Source organism: Vidua macroura, chromosome 10 (assembly GCF_024509145.1).
Source record: "Vidua macroura isolate BioBank_ID:100142 chromosome 10, ASM2450914v1, whole genome shotgun sequence".
NCBI classification, from domain to species: Eukaryota; Metazoa; Chordata; class Aves; order Passeriformes; family Viduidae; genus Vidua; species Vidua macroura.
Window position 1 is genome coordinate 25,413,255 of NC_071580.1, and position 16,598 is coordinate 25,429,852.

The 16,598-nt window shown below is 44.8% G+C and overlaps 1 protein-coding gene across 2 annotated transcripts in view; it reads left to right on the plus strand.

The window, feature by feature from the left end:
* GPC1 (glypican 1) overlaps positions 1–16,598 on the plus strand; it is a 195,012-nt gene that overhangs the window by 158,752 nt on the left and 19,662 nt on the right. For both annotated transcript variants that reach the window (XM_053986055.1, XM_053986056.1), the window contains exon 3: positions 12,644–13,035. In XM_053986055.1, the coding sequence (XP_053842030.1) occupies positions 12,644–13,035 (392 nt within the window). The remainder of the gene's footprint in view (positions 1–12,643; positions 13,036–16,598) is intronic.

Consider the following 16,598-nt stretch of genomic DNA (forward strand, 5'->3'; position numbering starts at 1 on the left):
TTAGTTTGACCCAACTTCCTGAAAAAAAAAATTCACTTCCGTGTCAAACCACGACATGGCGGTAGGAGGCTGCAGGTGCCCAGTCCCTGGTGAGCCAAGCAGGACCCAGTGGTGGCCCTGGGCTGGGTGTGGTGCATCTGTGCTCTGATTCTTCTTTTCCCAGAGAACAAAATTCACTCTGATTTTTGCCTCAATCTTGAGAGTATCCTGGGCCAATTAGTATAATGGCAATTAGTGAGTTGCACCCTGGCTTACAGAGAACGTTCCAAAGGTATCCTGTGTGCCTCTGCCCCAAGAATGTTCTGTGCTTCCTCTGCTACCCGGGATGTCTTGTTGGCTTTGTTTCATGTCCACCCAATGGACTTGCTTTTTTTTCAAATTTGATCATCTGCATTTATTTTAGTTCTCAGCATCCAAGACATTTTGTAACAGGAGTCAGGTTTTTCATAACTTGGCTGTTTAAAATAGTATTTCATTTTGTCTGTTCTAAATCTTCTGCCATATCTGAGATTATTTTGAATGGCTTCAAACATTTGTGGTTAGAGGAAAAGGTGAATGACAGCTGCTTGTCAATCTCTCTGTGCATCCCTATAAATTCATTAATTTATCAAGGTGTTTAATGAGGATTTTAATCTATGTTCATGGGAGGACATTTTAAGGAGATCAGAGTTTATTACTCATGTCCAATTCACTGGTGCAATGTACTTCAGATAAAAACCTGACAGGAAAATAAAGGAAAGTTTTATCTTGGTTAAGTGAATTAAGCACATGCTTTGAACAAGTATCCATTTCTCCCATCATTCAAATTTGGAGCAGAGCCAGAGATGCTTCAAAAGCAGCAGAAACCCCAACTCAGGCAGGAGGAGCGTGCCAGCATCTCAGGGTAACCAAAGCCTTTTTTTAGATGTTGTAAATTAATTTTTAAAAATAGGAGCACGTGTAGTTTCCTGTCTGTTTTTTCCTAAATGTAGCTGCAGCCAGAGTGCAGTTAAGCATTCCAGTTCCCAGTTAATATTTTCTATAAGGTGCATTTTTGGTCTCTGTTCCATAAGCTGGGTGTCAGCCAGGGGTGGATGCAGATGTCCTCAGTCACTGATGTGTCCAGGGACAGTCCTGAGAGGCACAAGGCACCCAGGCAGGTTGGCTTTTAAGGTTTTGTTGTGCTTGCAGATTTGAAAGTGATGTGTGTTTGATGGATACAAATTTCAAATATGTGTGTTATGTGTACATCTCAGAACAGAATTAGTGAGGATGGGAGATGAGACATTTCTCAACTTTTTGCAGACTCTTTCCCAAGCCTTCAAAATTGTATTTCCTCCAGATGAGGTTTCAGATGAGTTCTAAATGTCCATTGACAGTGTGGAGGTGACTGCCAATATCCCAAAGCAAATAGATTTTGTGGCAGGTTTTCCATGCTGGTCACAGTTATGATGTGACTTATACACAAGTAATAAATCAAGCCAGTAATATGTAATGGTAAAATATTTTTACGAAGAGGCAAGTTATTTTCTGAAGGCACCAAAGGAGAGAACACTAGAGATTAAGGGCTTTATACAGACTTAGATAAACTCCTACAATAATAACAGGGGAACTTAATGTAATGTGTATAGTCCACAAACTAAAAAAAAAATATGGTTTTGTCTGTTAGAAAATATATTCAGACATAATTGTAAAAGGTCTAAGTACTGGACAAGGTATTTTTTCTACCTCGATGAAATTAAGCAAAATCAACCAGTAGTAATTCAGTAGATGTACAGCTAGGTGTCTGTAGGTTGTGGTGTCTCTGTGTTTAACTCATTCTGCTTTTGAACTGATTCTCTTTATGAGGCTTGCAACTCCAAGTCAAGGGTCAGGACACTTGAGCTAGGGCTGGTCTGCTGCCACGTCTGCATCCATCTGTTTAGAAGGAAGTGTTTCCACTTAGGTGTTTTTCTGTGGTCTAACACTCCCTGAGTGCTCAACCACCTGTCCTTGGCTGCAGCCAGCACTACCTGGGGGTTTTAGCAAAGCTCCCATGCTCAGAGAATCCAGTGGTTTTATCCCAGTCTGGTTATAGCCAGTATATGCCTAGCACCCTTTAAAAAAAACAACAGACACTTTGAAAGAAAAGGCTGGATAAGCCAAGCTTAAATCTCCCTTTAGGATTGCTTTTTAAGTGACTTTGTATTTTAAAACAGTAGTTAGATGGTGCTAGGGTCTTTGAAAATCTGTCTTTATCTAGATTTTTATCTTTGGACAAGGTGAAGTTAGAGGTGTTTAACAGAGCAGGTCAGATGGGGCAGAAACTAAAATTTGCAACTGAATTTATTATTGTAATATCTGCCAGGGAACATGAATTTCTTTTCTTCAACAATTGCTAAAATTTGCTTATTTTGAAGCAGGCACCTGGGGAAACAAGTACCATGTGCTTATCCCTAGGAAAATCCCCATGCATTGAGGGGGTGCTTTGTTACCCACATCTTTCTGACTGTTCCAAATTTCTAAAAGTGTGCTGTAATTAATTATTAATAATAAATATATATATTATTCACAATAAATATAATATTTATATATTATAGAAATATATATTCATTGCTAATAATAAATATAAATTCTATTAATTAATATTATTTTAGAAGAGCTGTATATAATATATCCATATTTCATCTATATTAAAATAGCAATTGAGACTAATTTGTTTGAGATTCCAGTAACAGATGTGCATGTTTCTGTTTGTATGTACACTCCCAGCTGTCAGAGGTACACCTGTGCTGCATTCTTCAGGTTGCATCTCAACATCAGCTGTCTACAGCCATCTCTACCTATTCCTCCTTTTCATACTGGTTCCATGGGAGCAAAATATTTTTCCAAAGAGGCAAGTTATGTTCTGAAGGCACTAAGGAGAGAACACTAGAGATTAAGGGCTTTATACAGACTTAGATAAATTCCTGCAATAATAACAGGGGCACTTAGCCTGTCTGGAATATTATGCCCACAGCCAGTAATTCCTATCCTCCCTTTCCCTTTGGGAAAGTCCACATGTCACATACTCAAGATTCTTAGAGATTCAAGGACCATGTGTCTTAGATACTCTTAGACTGCAAAAATGGAGTGGCAAGCATAGATCCAAATGATCTAATTAACCCAACAATAAATAGTTTGTCTAGAAGCCATTCAGAGCAGAGGGCACCGCTAATGAAGAAGATAAAAACCCAGTTCTGTCTCACTGACACAGCTTTTGCAAAACTCAAACAAGGAGTTTTGATCTGTAAAATCATGTAATGGGGATGCTCAAGCCCCTCTGTGAATACAGAAAGTGTCAAAAATAGACACAAACCATGGGTTGTTTCCTCTGCTTTTTTTCCAGAGACAAATACATTTAATTCTAAAGTAATAGTTCACTGGTATTTTCACATTTAAAATAATACTGCAAAAAGCCTGACTGAGTGACAAATTGGTTCATGGTATATCTCATAAGTAAGGAAGAAATTGAAATATGTATATTGAAATGTATAAAGGCTTCATTATTTTCAGCCTCGAGCAGTGTGGATGGGAGCAAGGGAAGCACCCTGAGCTGTTGTGCAGGTTAAGGTGCAGCTCTCTGGAGCTTGCTGAAAGGGGCAGAAAGTCAATCTCAGCCTCAGTGAAGCTGGCTGGCATGGTGTTCCTGGGAAAGTGACAGCCTTCGTGGGTTGTCACATCCCAAGCAGATCCACTGATTGTCTCATTCCTGACATGTTTCTGCAGCGCCTCACCAGCTCCACTGCTCAGCTGGAGTAAAGGAGCACTTCTTTCTGGAGGGAAAAAAACTTTTGCTCTAGAGGTGTGTGCTGTATCCAGGGTGTATATGACACCTTTTAAAACTGCCAGCAACCCTCATTATTGTTAAACATCTGAGTTCATTTTACCCTTGGAGAAATGGAACCCTTCAGGTCTTACTGAGTAAACCTGGAAAGGAAACGGGCAGTATTAACAATTAATTTTACTGTCTTTATGTTCCTGTCAGTGATAACTGTGGTGCTTATTGGTTTGCTTTTAAATGCAGACTTTCTTGGAGGAAAAAAATGAGAGCTAAATTTATTTCACAAAATTTCATTTATCCAAAAGTTCAGCTTGCTCTGGCTCAGTTATCCCAACTCCTACTACAGTCCAGAGGGAGAGGAGTGGCTGTAAAGAGCTCAGCTCATGTTAAAGAAGGAGGTAGGTGCCTGCCCTTCCTCAAGTGAGGACTGAGCTGCCAGGTCAGACTTGACTCCCAGGTTATGAATCCCACCCACACATCTCCCCAGTCCTTATCTAAAAGTCAGGTACCTCTGAATCTGTTTGATAAGAGCCTGCTGGGGCAATATTTGCAGTTCATAATTTGCTGCAAGTCTCTGGTTGTAGCACAGGTATATTTAGAAGGTGCCATGATTAAAATCCCTTGCCAGCTCAGACCCCAGGAAAACATGTGGGTAAAATAATCTTCAGATTCACATCTCTTGTATTTGCTTGTCCCACCGTGGATGCAAACAGAGCAAATGATGCCTCACGTTTTAGCTTTTCTATTTTTCAGATTCTGTGCTGCTCTAGTGTGTACTTCTGAGCTTCATACGAGAGGATGGTGAGCTCTCTGCACAGAGCAGGGAGACAAAACAATTCCTTCTCTAGCTGGGGACCAAGGACAAATGATCCAAATCTCAGGCCCAAGAGCACAAACAACGTGGGCTGGAGAGAGAAAAACAATCAGGATGGGACTGCATGGGTTAAAGCTGGAATTGGACAATGAACTCCAATGTGCAAATGGAGCAGAACTTGTAAAAGTGAGCGGTCGTGCATTTTGGGACCATTTTGGTTCGTCTTGGGTGCAGCCCTGGCTGGGCTCTTGTGCTGCCCATGGATCCATGTGGATCCATGGAAGCATTTTAATAAATCCCTACTTTATTCTTTAGCTCTGTCTAGCCTCTCTTCTAGGTCAGCCTGTACAAAGCATCAGTGACTCCTGTTAGTGCTGCAGTCTATCACAGGCTTTGCTTCTGTGTCCTGCCACTCCTACAGATCATTTTGTGTTCTTTACTCCCAGCCCCAAGTGACTCTTGTCTCAGAAGATTTCTTGAACTTGACTTCAGGGGTGTCTTAAGGTTTGCACAGAGCTGTTTCCAAGGGTCATCAGGATGGAAATACTGAGTGCATTGGGATCATCAAAGCCTGAAGTGGTTTCTTCACCAGCCATGTTTTGGAGAGACCTGCTGCTGGGGCTGGAGAGGGTCTCTGTGGCTGTGCTTGTGACACCCAGGCTTGTTGCTGTTGCCTTGGGTGACACCCTGTTGGGCCCTAGTGCTTATCAGGAGGACAAGCAGAATATCCATCTTCCCACTGTTCCTGGAGTAAGGGCCAGCTCTTTCCTCTGGGGAGCTTCCCTGCCAGGGAACATCCTCCACTCCCTTATTTTGATAGCTGGATCCAGTCCTGCTTCACTTAGATAAAGGCAACCTGTCTTGGAAAATTGTAGAAACAGAGGAGGGGCAATATGCAGAAGAAATAGCTGCAAATAATTACATCTCTCTGGCATTCAACACAATGAAATGAAAACGTCGTCCAATTCCTGGCAGGAAAAGTGCAGTTTCTTTGGAGTGACTGGAGGTGCTCCTTCCAGGCAGAAGCTCCTCTCCTTACTAGCAGGGCCCTGCTCCAAACAGCATTTCCATGCAACAGCATCTCTGTTTTGCAGGAAAAGGTTTTTGTTTTCTCAAAAAGCTCTCCTTTTCCCTACCACAAGAAGCAAGCTGTCTGCTGTATGTCCCAGTCTAAACCAGTTTCAGGAAGGCCAGCTTTTGCTCTTACCCAAAGGCAGCTCAAGTAAGAAATGGTAGAGATTCTGTCAAATCCTACATCCAAAGCCTGCTTCCACTGTTGCTTTTGTGGTGTGTCTGTTCTATCAACTAATCCATCTCAGGAGACTTCAAAGATATTTGCATCTGTGCCTTGAGTAGTTAATTAAGCTAAAGAAGATGGAAATTAGTAAAGGAATTATCAGGTGAACTAGCTAAGGGGGAGGCAGCAATACACTGTGTTGAAAGATAAGCTCCTGGCCTGGAGGGGAGTCCCAGTCATGGTTCTCAAGACAGGCCTAGGCCCCATCCTAGTTAACAGCCCCATTAAAACTGGCACAAATGATAGGAAATGCAGTCATGAGATTAATTTGTGGCATAGTGCTGGGAAAAGTTGTCACTATTGAAGAGTATAGTGGATAACCATGACAACCAAACTAATAGAAATAGGATGAAATTCAATATTTCCGAGTTAGGCACACAACTAGGGATTAATTGGTTGGAAATAGCAAGGGGGAGAATTAGGGATGTACCACTTGGTGGCAGAAAGTCTGTGAAATGCTAATGTGATGCGTTCCTGAAAAAGGCAAGTGCAGTCCTGGCAGTATTCACAGAGTTATTGCCAGTGAAAGAAAAGAGTTGTTCTTTGTGCTTCTGACCACGCACACCTCAGAAGAGCTAATGCCAAGTAGAAGAGGTGAAGAAAAGAGCTAGTGGAGGGATCCAGAGGACTGGAGAGCCTGTCAGGTGTAAAGAGGGGAAAGTACTTTTATTTGTGTAGGAAGGCAGCATGGATGCTGAGAAAGTGTGAGAGTTGGTGAGTAAATGTCTCATAGAGTGAATTCCAGGGAAAAAAAAAAAAAAAAAAGAAAAACAAAAAAAAAAAAAAAAAACAAAAAAAAAAAAAAAAAAAAAAAACAAAAAAAAAAAAGAAAAAAACTATTGAAACTACAGGACCATATTGGCAAAGACCAAGTGGATAAAGAATGAACTTCAACCAGAAATTGAGAAACGAAGTCCTCCTATCAGAGGAGATGCCCTGGACCAACCTTCCAGCAGGATTGAGGTCAAAATCTTGAAGTGCTTTTGTGCTGGGCACTGAACAGGTTTAGGAGAGTACAAAATTGATCTTGCATGGCAGAGCTGGCACTTTTTGTCTCATTGACCCACAATATTGCTTCAGTTCTGTGTTCCCACACAGCTCTCAGCACACACTCCCAGGACACAGTGTGCAGAGGAAATATCAGCCAAGTGGTTCTTTGGAGCAAATCCTAACGGTTTTGAACTTGTATTACCTCATAATTCTTGCATCCTAGCACATTCATTCACACTTATCCTTTGGCTTGTAGGGAAAAGCTGATTTTATATCTTTTTTTTTTTTTTTTTCCAATCCTAGTCTTGATGCCTCTTTGGTCACAGCCACCAAGTGGGGGCGTTGGGAGGGATGTACACGGGAGCGATCCAGAAGACAGCAGAGAAGGACTGTGTTCTCCAAGGTGGCTCAGGACTGAGGAAACAGCCCCAGAGCAGCAGTTTTACAGGAGTGAGAAGCTGTGAGGAGAGAGGAAAATGGCACCAGCATTGCTGCATCCAGGGCTATCTGCACGTGGAGCTAAGTCACTCAGTCCCACTGTGGTTATTTCCTGTGGAAGGACACAGCCAACGTGTGAACCAGAGTATATCACTGCTCTTGGATTGATACCAGCTCTTCAGCATAGCCATGGATAGTGCTTAAATTAGTAATAACAATTTTATAAATAAAGTGTCATTGTACTTGAAGTGAATAAAATAGGCATGACTGCATTAGAGTTAGATTTTAATGGCTTAAACCTGTTGCTGAATTATTCCCTCCTAATAGTAGGTTAACTGCAGGAACAGCATTAGAACCAAATGCTGGAGAAGCAAATTGGTGTTGGGAAGTACAGCAGGTATTAAATGGAAGCTCAGCCCAGGGAAAGACTCTTCCTCAGACCAACAGGGCTGGCACCGAGCAGAAGCTCTGCTGTAGCAGACATCTCCATCCTCTTTCTTTCCCTGCTTTGGCTGGGGTTCAGGACATCACAGAAGCAGCTACATTTCCTCTCCTATTCTCAGTCCAGTCCTGACACACAGCACTTTGTTCATAGAGTATTTGCCCAGCCTTCCTCCAGAGCTCCCTGGCTCTGGCCCTGCATGAATTCCACCACAGGCTCGTGTGCTCACTCAGAACTGAGAAATTGATCCTCAAAACTGAGGATCTGATACTTCCTCCTCCTCATGTTGTTGCCCCACCTCCATCTGTCCTGGCAGTACATGGCAAGGCCGTCAGACCACAAATAGAGCTCACCAGGCAAAGCTGTCTGAGCAGAAGGAGGCTTTTAATTTCACCCATTGCTGCAAAACTTCCACAGCATTTTTACAAGAACACCGTTGGTGTTCCTCAGTCTCAACTCTTCCCTGTTGTGTGTAAGACATTTTGTGCTGCAGCTTTCTGCTTAAAATTTTAATAATAGTCAGATTGAAAGTAATTCAGTCACCTTTCTCCATTTCTCATATTTCCTCTAGCATGCCTCTCAAATTTGATGGGGCTTGAAGGAAGCCAGCTCTGCCACCTGCCTAAAGAGCATTTGGGTATTCTTCCTTCAGTGATCTCTTTCCCTCCTGCATCCATTCCCATTCCATCATTGGATTAGTTGAAGAAACCCCAGTGAGTTCCAGATGTTGAGTGATCAAATGGTAGCAGAGAGCTTGGATAAAGTATTCAGTGATGGGAGGCGGTGAGGAAGGAGGAACTCAAAACTTTCTATCTTCAGAAAGAAACTGCCGGTCCCTGCCGTGCTGTTCACAGCTTCCCAATTTGAATCCAGAGTTGTGAAAATGTGGAAACTGTGAAAATATGAGCTGCGAACACTGGGAAGCTGTGAAGCAGGGAAATGGGTGGGGATTTGCAATCTCTCTTGAATGCAAAGGTTATAGATTCTGGTTGAAAACTTAATTCTCTGAGAAGTAAGTTATTGTCACTACAACAGCAAGAGAAAGCCGAGGTGGCAGAATTGTGTCAGTTGTAGAAACCTTTCATTTCTTTACTCATAACTTTCTGGCATCTTTGCATTTGAGGCAGAGTTCTTCAGACCTGGCCTCTGCCAAAAGGCAAATTTCCTTTGAGCAAAGCCAGTTGTCTTGTTTCTGAGCCTGGAAGTGAGAAGCAGTAATAATAGTAATAAAACAGGTTTCCATTTCATTTTATTTTTCTTTTGAATACTTTGCAGCAAAAGGGTGTGAGAGGTGATGTTTCATGTAGGAGCAGCCTTGGTTGAGGAGCCGTGCCTTGCATTGGCCCAGGAAAAATCGAGTTTGATTTGTCTGAAGCACTGGTGTTGAAAGCCACCTGCTGGGCTTGGCAGTGTTGTGTCCCTCAGCTGGCAATGATGAGGAAGGACTCACCTGTCAGTGGCTCCTGAAGGAAACTTTTTGAAAGAGGGGAAGGCCAGTCATGGATTTAGCAGGTTACTCGCAGGGAGGTGTCTCTGGCTGGTACTGTCAAATTCCTGGGGCTCCAAGAAGCCAAGAACAGCCTTGAGTTTTTCAGCACAGGTCCACAGAACCTGTAGCTGCTTTCTTGTGACTCAGAGGGGAAGCAAATGCATCCTTTCAGAGGGAAGGACCCTCTGCAGAGCCACCTCCACTGTGCTGCTGCCCCCAGGGATGGGAGGGCAGTGGTGCCTCCTGGAGCCAGAAGAGCTTTATAGCTACAGCACAGGCTCTTTGTGAGCCCTTTCCCTGCATCCCTGCCATTCACAAGGTGACAAAGCCCTGTGCTGCAGTGCCTGAGTAGTGCAGTTCATGGCTTGAGCCTGCTGCTGGCACAGAGGACATGGAGGCAGCAGAGCTCAGGGGCTCGGGGCTGTGTCCAGCTGTGACCTGGGTGAAGCTGCTCCATGTGCTCATGCCCTGCCTGAGCTGAACACTCCAGTGGTGCTCTGGGAGCCAGGGCAGACCCAGCAGTGGTGACCAAGTGGGAGCTGATGCATCCAAAGGGACCTGCTGGCCCTGTTACTTGTGGCTCCAGGTAGCAAGAGTGGGACAGCTGCCTTATTGGACCCCATTACCTGAGGGTCCCCCACCCACCATGGCTGCAGATAATGGGCTGCTCCCCCTCAAATAAATAATTCCTTCTACCTGAAATCAAGGTAGAATGGCAGGAGCCTGAACTGTGTCTCAGCAAGTTGTCTTATCCCAAGGCCCTGTATATCCTTAATTTGTGCCACGTGCCTAAACTCATTAAAAGGCTGGACATTAGCAAGCAGGGAGTGTTCAGGAGAAGATGCAGTGTTACTGGGAGATCTCGGCTAACACTTTACTGAGGAACAGGATGTTGGCATCCCTCTTTACAAGCCTGACTTCGTGCTACCTTCTGATGCTGCAAAATGGGCATTTAAATTCCCTGCCAGGTCAGCCATTCATCACAAACACGTGTAGACTTAATTGCTAATTAATTTTCCCTGGCTAGTGTAGATATTTTTCCCTATGCGTGTGAAATCTAGAAGAACTTTGTGAGAACCAGCCACAGATGAATTGGCTGTAATCAGTGTTCCCTCACTTGGGTGAGAAGTAACAGTTCATCAGCCCTTAATTAGCTCTGACTTTTTTGAGAGCAATCTCCAATTTTTTGACAGGGAGATATATATCTTGTTCCTCTTACAGCAAAACAAAGAAAGTATTTTTGCCTTGAATTGACAAATTGGGCTGTGTTTGTTGGTGTTTTCTTCCTCCTGATGGTGAGTGCTAAGCTGCATGTCATACCTCAGTTGCTGAGCAAATTGTTCAGTTGTGTCTCTTGTCGCACTAAAAAGAACACTGATTGTACAAGGAAGAGTTTGAGTTCAGTTTAATTAACTTGTGAATGGACAACCAGAGGTGTTTGGAGTGATTCATTAAGGTAGGGAGCACATTTTAGACACTTCATCAGCATGAGAGAAACTTTGTCTTTTGTTTCTGTTGCAGGTGAGTGTAGCATCTCTTTTTATTAATCTGATGGGATCAGCTTTTGTCTTTTTTCCTTACTGAGAACCCCCCATTTTAACATCATAGGTGACTTTGATGCCCTGACACCTGATGTCTGTAGGAAAAAATCCAGTTTTAGTGGGAAAGGTGCATGATCAGTCATTTGAGAGATGGAGGGATCCCAGTAAAAATGGTTGGAGATTACAAACTTCCAACCCAGTCATGTTGAATAAGAATAAATTTCTTCCCAAAGTACATTTGAAAACCAGTTTTTGTTCAACATTCCAGATAACAGATTTTTACTTTCTACTTCTGCATAAGTAATTAAACCAGACTTCTACTAAGACTAGTTGCCCACAAACTTTTAAAAACAAAAATCTCTTTGATCAAATTTTGATCTATTAAGCAGTGCATGATAGCGGCTGGAGAAGGCCAGGCTATTAATGCTCAATGTTGCTTTGTTAAAATAGTACAGGAATTTTCATTCATTTCAGTATTAGTAACCTGTGGTGTAGATGCAGAGGGTTCTTTTCACTTGTTCGATTCACCTGTTAAGTTTTAGCTTCATTCAAATCTGAGAAACCAGTGAGAGATTATTAATATAGGAAAGCTTGTATGGCCCTTCTCAGTCAGTGAATATAAGCAAAATTTATGGATCTGAGCTTTACTAGTGCTACAATTTTAGAGGTCTTTAATTGCAGTCAGTGCCATTCCCTCAAAAAATACTTTGTTTAATAAAGCTTTTTACATGCAGTATGTATTTTTCAGGAGCTTCTCTTTCTTTTCTTATATGTCTAGCACTGTGAAGTTAATTTATGTACCTAAATACATGCTGTTTGATTTTAATTGGATAACAGTTTCTTTGCAACTAGGGCTTATCATGTATCACAAAAAAAATAGTAATTTAGATTTAAAGAATAGTTTAATAAGGTTTGCTTCAAACAGACCCAGAAAGTACAAGTGTACTTGAAATTAAAATTATTATTTAAATTATTTTTCCTGCTACTGGCTTCAGTGATGATTAAAGTTACTTATGTAAATCTATTAATTGGATCAGGCCAATCCTTCTATGAGTTCCCTACTGTGCAGTCTCAGCCTGATGGTAGCTGGCAAGTGAGATGATGGAAATACCTAAAGATGCTGGGAAGGGAGCGGTCAAATCTGTCATTCTTATCCTACTGTGTGTAGCAAGAGAGTCACATTTCTGTCACATCTGAGACCACTGAACCACAGGTGTAAAACCACTCTGTTATTTATGCTGAAACAAAAGCAGGATGCATACCCAAGTAAGCAAACGGGATGAGAGCCCCAGATAACGTTGGCCTTGGTTAAAAAGACCTTGGGTACAGCCCTGCCTTGGACTCCGCAGGAAAATGTGCCTCTGTTCCTGACACTGCACCTGGACTCTGGCTGTGCCCAGAGCTAGCCTGGCTGCCACCACCAGGGATGTCCCTGCGCAGGGTTGGCACTGTGCTGGCAGCCCTGCTTCATCTCACCAGGGCTTTGGAAATAACATCTGGCAGCTTAGGGTTTGTGTAAGCAATGCCAGCTGTGAAGAAAACTTATGAGTGACACTGTGACACCTTGTGGATTCAGAAAAGAGCCCTGGCTTTGCTTCCAGGTGAGGTTGCTAGAAGAGCTGGAGAGGCCCAGACCTGGGTTCTCCAGCATGAAAGGTCAGGGGAGGTTCCTCCTTCTATCTTCATGGCTAAGGCTCAGACCTGAGAGTGTGGGTGATGCTGATTGGAGAAAAAGCTCTGTTAGGGCCCTTCTCTTTTCTCGGGGTACTCAGTTGTGCTGCCCAATAACACAGCCTGTTGGGTTCCAGCTTGTCTGGCTGACACATCACCTCTCCTTTTCTCATCTTTCAGGTTATTTCCAGGATTTGTTGAACAAGTCAGAGAAGGCCCTTTACGATGCCTTTCCAAGCATGTATGGAGAATTGTACACTCAAAACGTGAAGGTGTTCAAGGACTTGTACAGCGACCTGCGCCGCTACTACCGCAGCTCCAACATCAACTTGGAAGAGGCCCTCAATGAGTTCTGGACACGGCTGCTGGAGAGGCTCTTCAAGCTGCTGAACTCCCAGTACCACATCACGGACGAGTACCTGGACTGCATGGTCAAACACGCCGAGCAGCACAAACCCTTCGGGGAGGTGCCCAGGGACCTGAAGGTGAAGGCAACCCGAGCCTTCATTGCGGCACGCTCCTACGCACAGGGCTTCTTGGTGGGCAGCGACGTGGTCAAAAAGGTGTCTCAGGTATGCTGGGTGCTTCCTTCTCCTCCATCCTCACGTTGGCTGCAGCCACTCAGCTGCTGCTGTTGGGAGGGGTGGTTGTTTCCCCTTGTTTTCATTGCAAAGCAAGCAGAGACTTTCCAGTTTTAAAAAATAAACTACTCGAGGGTTACCCATCAGTGGGAGGGAGCAGCAAACCTGGATTTCTACAGGCACTGCCAGCAGCACTGAGGCTGTGAGATGTAACTCACCACAAATCAGCTTTTGCCTCATTTTAACCCATGCAGCAGAGTGCCAGGGAGATGTCACTCAGCCAGGCTGGAAAGCCATTCTGCTGCTTGCCCAGATCCCTCATGCTTCCTGACATGCCTCTAAATCACACTGCCGTGTTTTCCTCCTTGATGGGGATGTGCTGCAGAGCTGGATGGCCACGAGTGTGCTGGGAATACAGGCAGAGGGATGTGTTTCAGAGGCTGGCAGTGGGATCCTGTGTCTGTTTATGTAGCCTGTCTATTTGAACAGCTTCTGTGTACAGAGAGGGGGAGTTTGTAAAGTGCATTGGGATCGTCAGGGATGAAAGGTGCTATATAAATGTAAATTAATAACCCTGAATCCAGGGTTCCAGAAAGAAGGAAATTGTCTGTATTCTTCACTACAGAAGCAGCCTTTCAGAGCCAGAAGAAAGTGATTGTCCTTAAACAAGATAGTCAGGCTTTCCACACAGGTAGCAAGGAGAAAATCCATAATAAAAAAAAGGCTTGCATACCTCATGTGGAGATGGGAATGAGCAGGTGTGAGAATCAGGGTGTGATTAAGCTGTGAATGTAAAAATGCAGAACCACAATGCATCTCCTTGGAAGGTAACATGGTGATGCAGAGCAGGGGACGGTCCCACTTTAATGCAGCAAATCCAGACTTTGATCTCAGGAAGAAACATTAACGTGGTAACAGTGACAAATGCTTCAATTTATCAATGTGGGACTATAAAACTGTTCAGCTACCCAAAAGCCTTTGTACATCTCATTAACATCACACTCTCCTGACACTTAAGACAGATAAAAGAGGAGAATTATGTAATTTCAGGGGGACAAAAGCAAAATACTTTTCATAAATCCTCTGAATGGCAGAGATTTCCAGCTCTATGGGCATGATCCTCCCTCTAGCTGAGACTGGTGGGTAAAACAGGCTGGCAGGGCAACTACATGCATGGTATCAGCCAGTGGGAAGGACCTGAGAGACCAACATGCAGCAGATTTTTCCCCTACCTTCATGTAGGCTTCTGACCCACTGGATTTTGATTCTGGTCCCCCCTTTCTGAATTTTCCTTCTCTTGGGTATGACTTATCAAACAGGATGTGGGGAACATGACAAGTCACAGATCCTCCTTTTCCCTCAGCTTCCCCCAGTCCATTCCTTCAGGATGGGGTTTTTCTAGGAGGGTCCCAACCACTCCTCTCTCACTGGAGCCCTCCCTGATGTTGCAGTTAGCCCAGTGTGTTGCTGTTGCATGAACTGAGTCAGAAAACCTCAGCACAGCTGTCTTGAGAACTAATTTTGTTATGAGGACCAAAACTGGCTCATTTTCCCTGTCTTCTTTACTGCCTTTTTAGTTGTGGATTTACACTTGTGTCAAATGGATGTGAAGTGCTTGACTCAACCCACAACTGGTGCCTTGGTTCTAGTCATTTTTCATGTTGCTCTATACTTAGGACATCAGAAGAAGGTCAGAAACTGGAATTCAACTTTCCTGTCAGCTGGTAGCAGCAATCTTCAAAACTATCTTTTTGAGTTGGAATTTCATACAGAGCACTGGCGAGTGTTTTGGTCAGTAAGACTGAGGAAACAAACACTTAGAAATAAATTAGCTAGCTTTGGACTTCAGGAAAATATATTTTAGTTACTTGCAAGTCCCAGAAAAACTACGGATTTCTACTAAACCCCTCCTGGTTTCAGCTTCTGGGACACTTCCAGTTCAGTGTATCCCTGTATCCTGTCGCTCTCTCAGGTCTTTGTGCAGAGGCAGCATCTCTGGGCACTCCAGAGAAGGGCTGATGCTGTTTGCCAGAGCTCCTGGCTGCCTTTAAGTGGGAGAGAGCCTCCCTTGAGTGAGCTACAGGCATGGATTTCATGAAATTTCTTTAATCCCTGCTGCCTCTCCACTGTGCCCAAAGGGTGCTTCTTCCCCAGCCTTCTGCTGCCCCGATCTCAGAGGAAGCCACAGCTTCAGGCAGCCCCTCTGAGACCTGCTGGCCATAAATAGTTTGAGGGCAGATGAGAAGAAAATGGCAGAACCATTTTTCATCTTTACTGCCATCCAAGCTTTCAAGGCAAAGTCACCCTGACAGACTGCAGGCTCTGACACCAAGTCCTAAAACTTCTGATTGGTGGTTGCTGCCACCGACCTGGCCTGACACAGACAGCAGTGGCAGTGCTGCCATCTGGGCTGGGACCCGGGCTGGGCTTGGTGTGGCCCTCTGGTAGGTGAGGATGGATGTGCAGGCTGGCACCCTGCCCTGACACAGAGCGAGGGGTTACCATGGGCCATGCCTGGGGGCGGGGGGGTCAGGGCAGCACCTCTGTGTTCATGTGCAGGTTCTGTGTCCCTATAGCTCTGCTTGCAGCACAAATTGCAGGTTTTCATCTAAGTTGCACGACGCCAAGTGGGTTTTTCATCGCCGGCATGAAGTAGCAGCCACCAAAAGGGCAGCAGCCACAAAATCCCTAGTGCAGGGCACTTGAAGAAGGAGGTTCCCCAGGGATGCGGCCAGGGTGAGAGAGAACACATATCCCAGTTCTGTTTAGGATCCTGTTCGTTGGCTGTGAGATTGGCAGCTGCCCAAAAACAGCATTTGCTCCAGCTCTGAGCATCATGCAAACAGGAGAGGGCCTTGTCCTGGTGGAGTCGCTGCCTGCCAGCTGCTGCCCTGAGAACCTCCCTCACTGCTGCCCTGAGACCTTCCCTCATTTCTGCCCTGAGACCCTCCCTCACTGCTGCCCTGAGACCCTCCCACACTGCTGCCCTGAGACCCTACCTCACTGCTGCCCTGAGGCCTTCCCTCACTGCTGCCCAGAGACCCTCCCTCACTGCTGCCCTGAGACCCTCCCTCACTGCTGCCCTGAGACCCTCTCTCCCTGCTGTGAGCAGTTGCTGTGCACGCTCCTGGGAAGGATGTGGTGGAAGTGAACTGGGATACTGCAGGACTAGGGGAAGCAAAGCTGAGACAGAAGGAATGGCAAGGGCTGAGAGGTAACCCTTGATGAACACAAGCAGAAAACCCTGAGGGAGAGGTAGTGTGACTAACAGTAGTGGCTGTGACCCTGGCTGCTCACCCTGCTCAGCCCCTTGGGCCAGCTGTGCTGCAGAGTGCCATGGGGACAGGGGCAGACAGGGCACTGGGAAGGGCAGGGTCCCCAGGTCTGTGCTGGATTCCTGCATCCATGGGCGGTCAGGAGAGCTGCCCTGTGCATGCCAAAGAGTGTCCAGAGTCCTCCAAGTCCCCTTGCAACCCTGGCAGCCTGTGGCTGTCAGGCAGAGCACAGAGACAATGTTCCATTTCCAAAGGCAGCCAGAGGAAGGAATTTGAAAT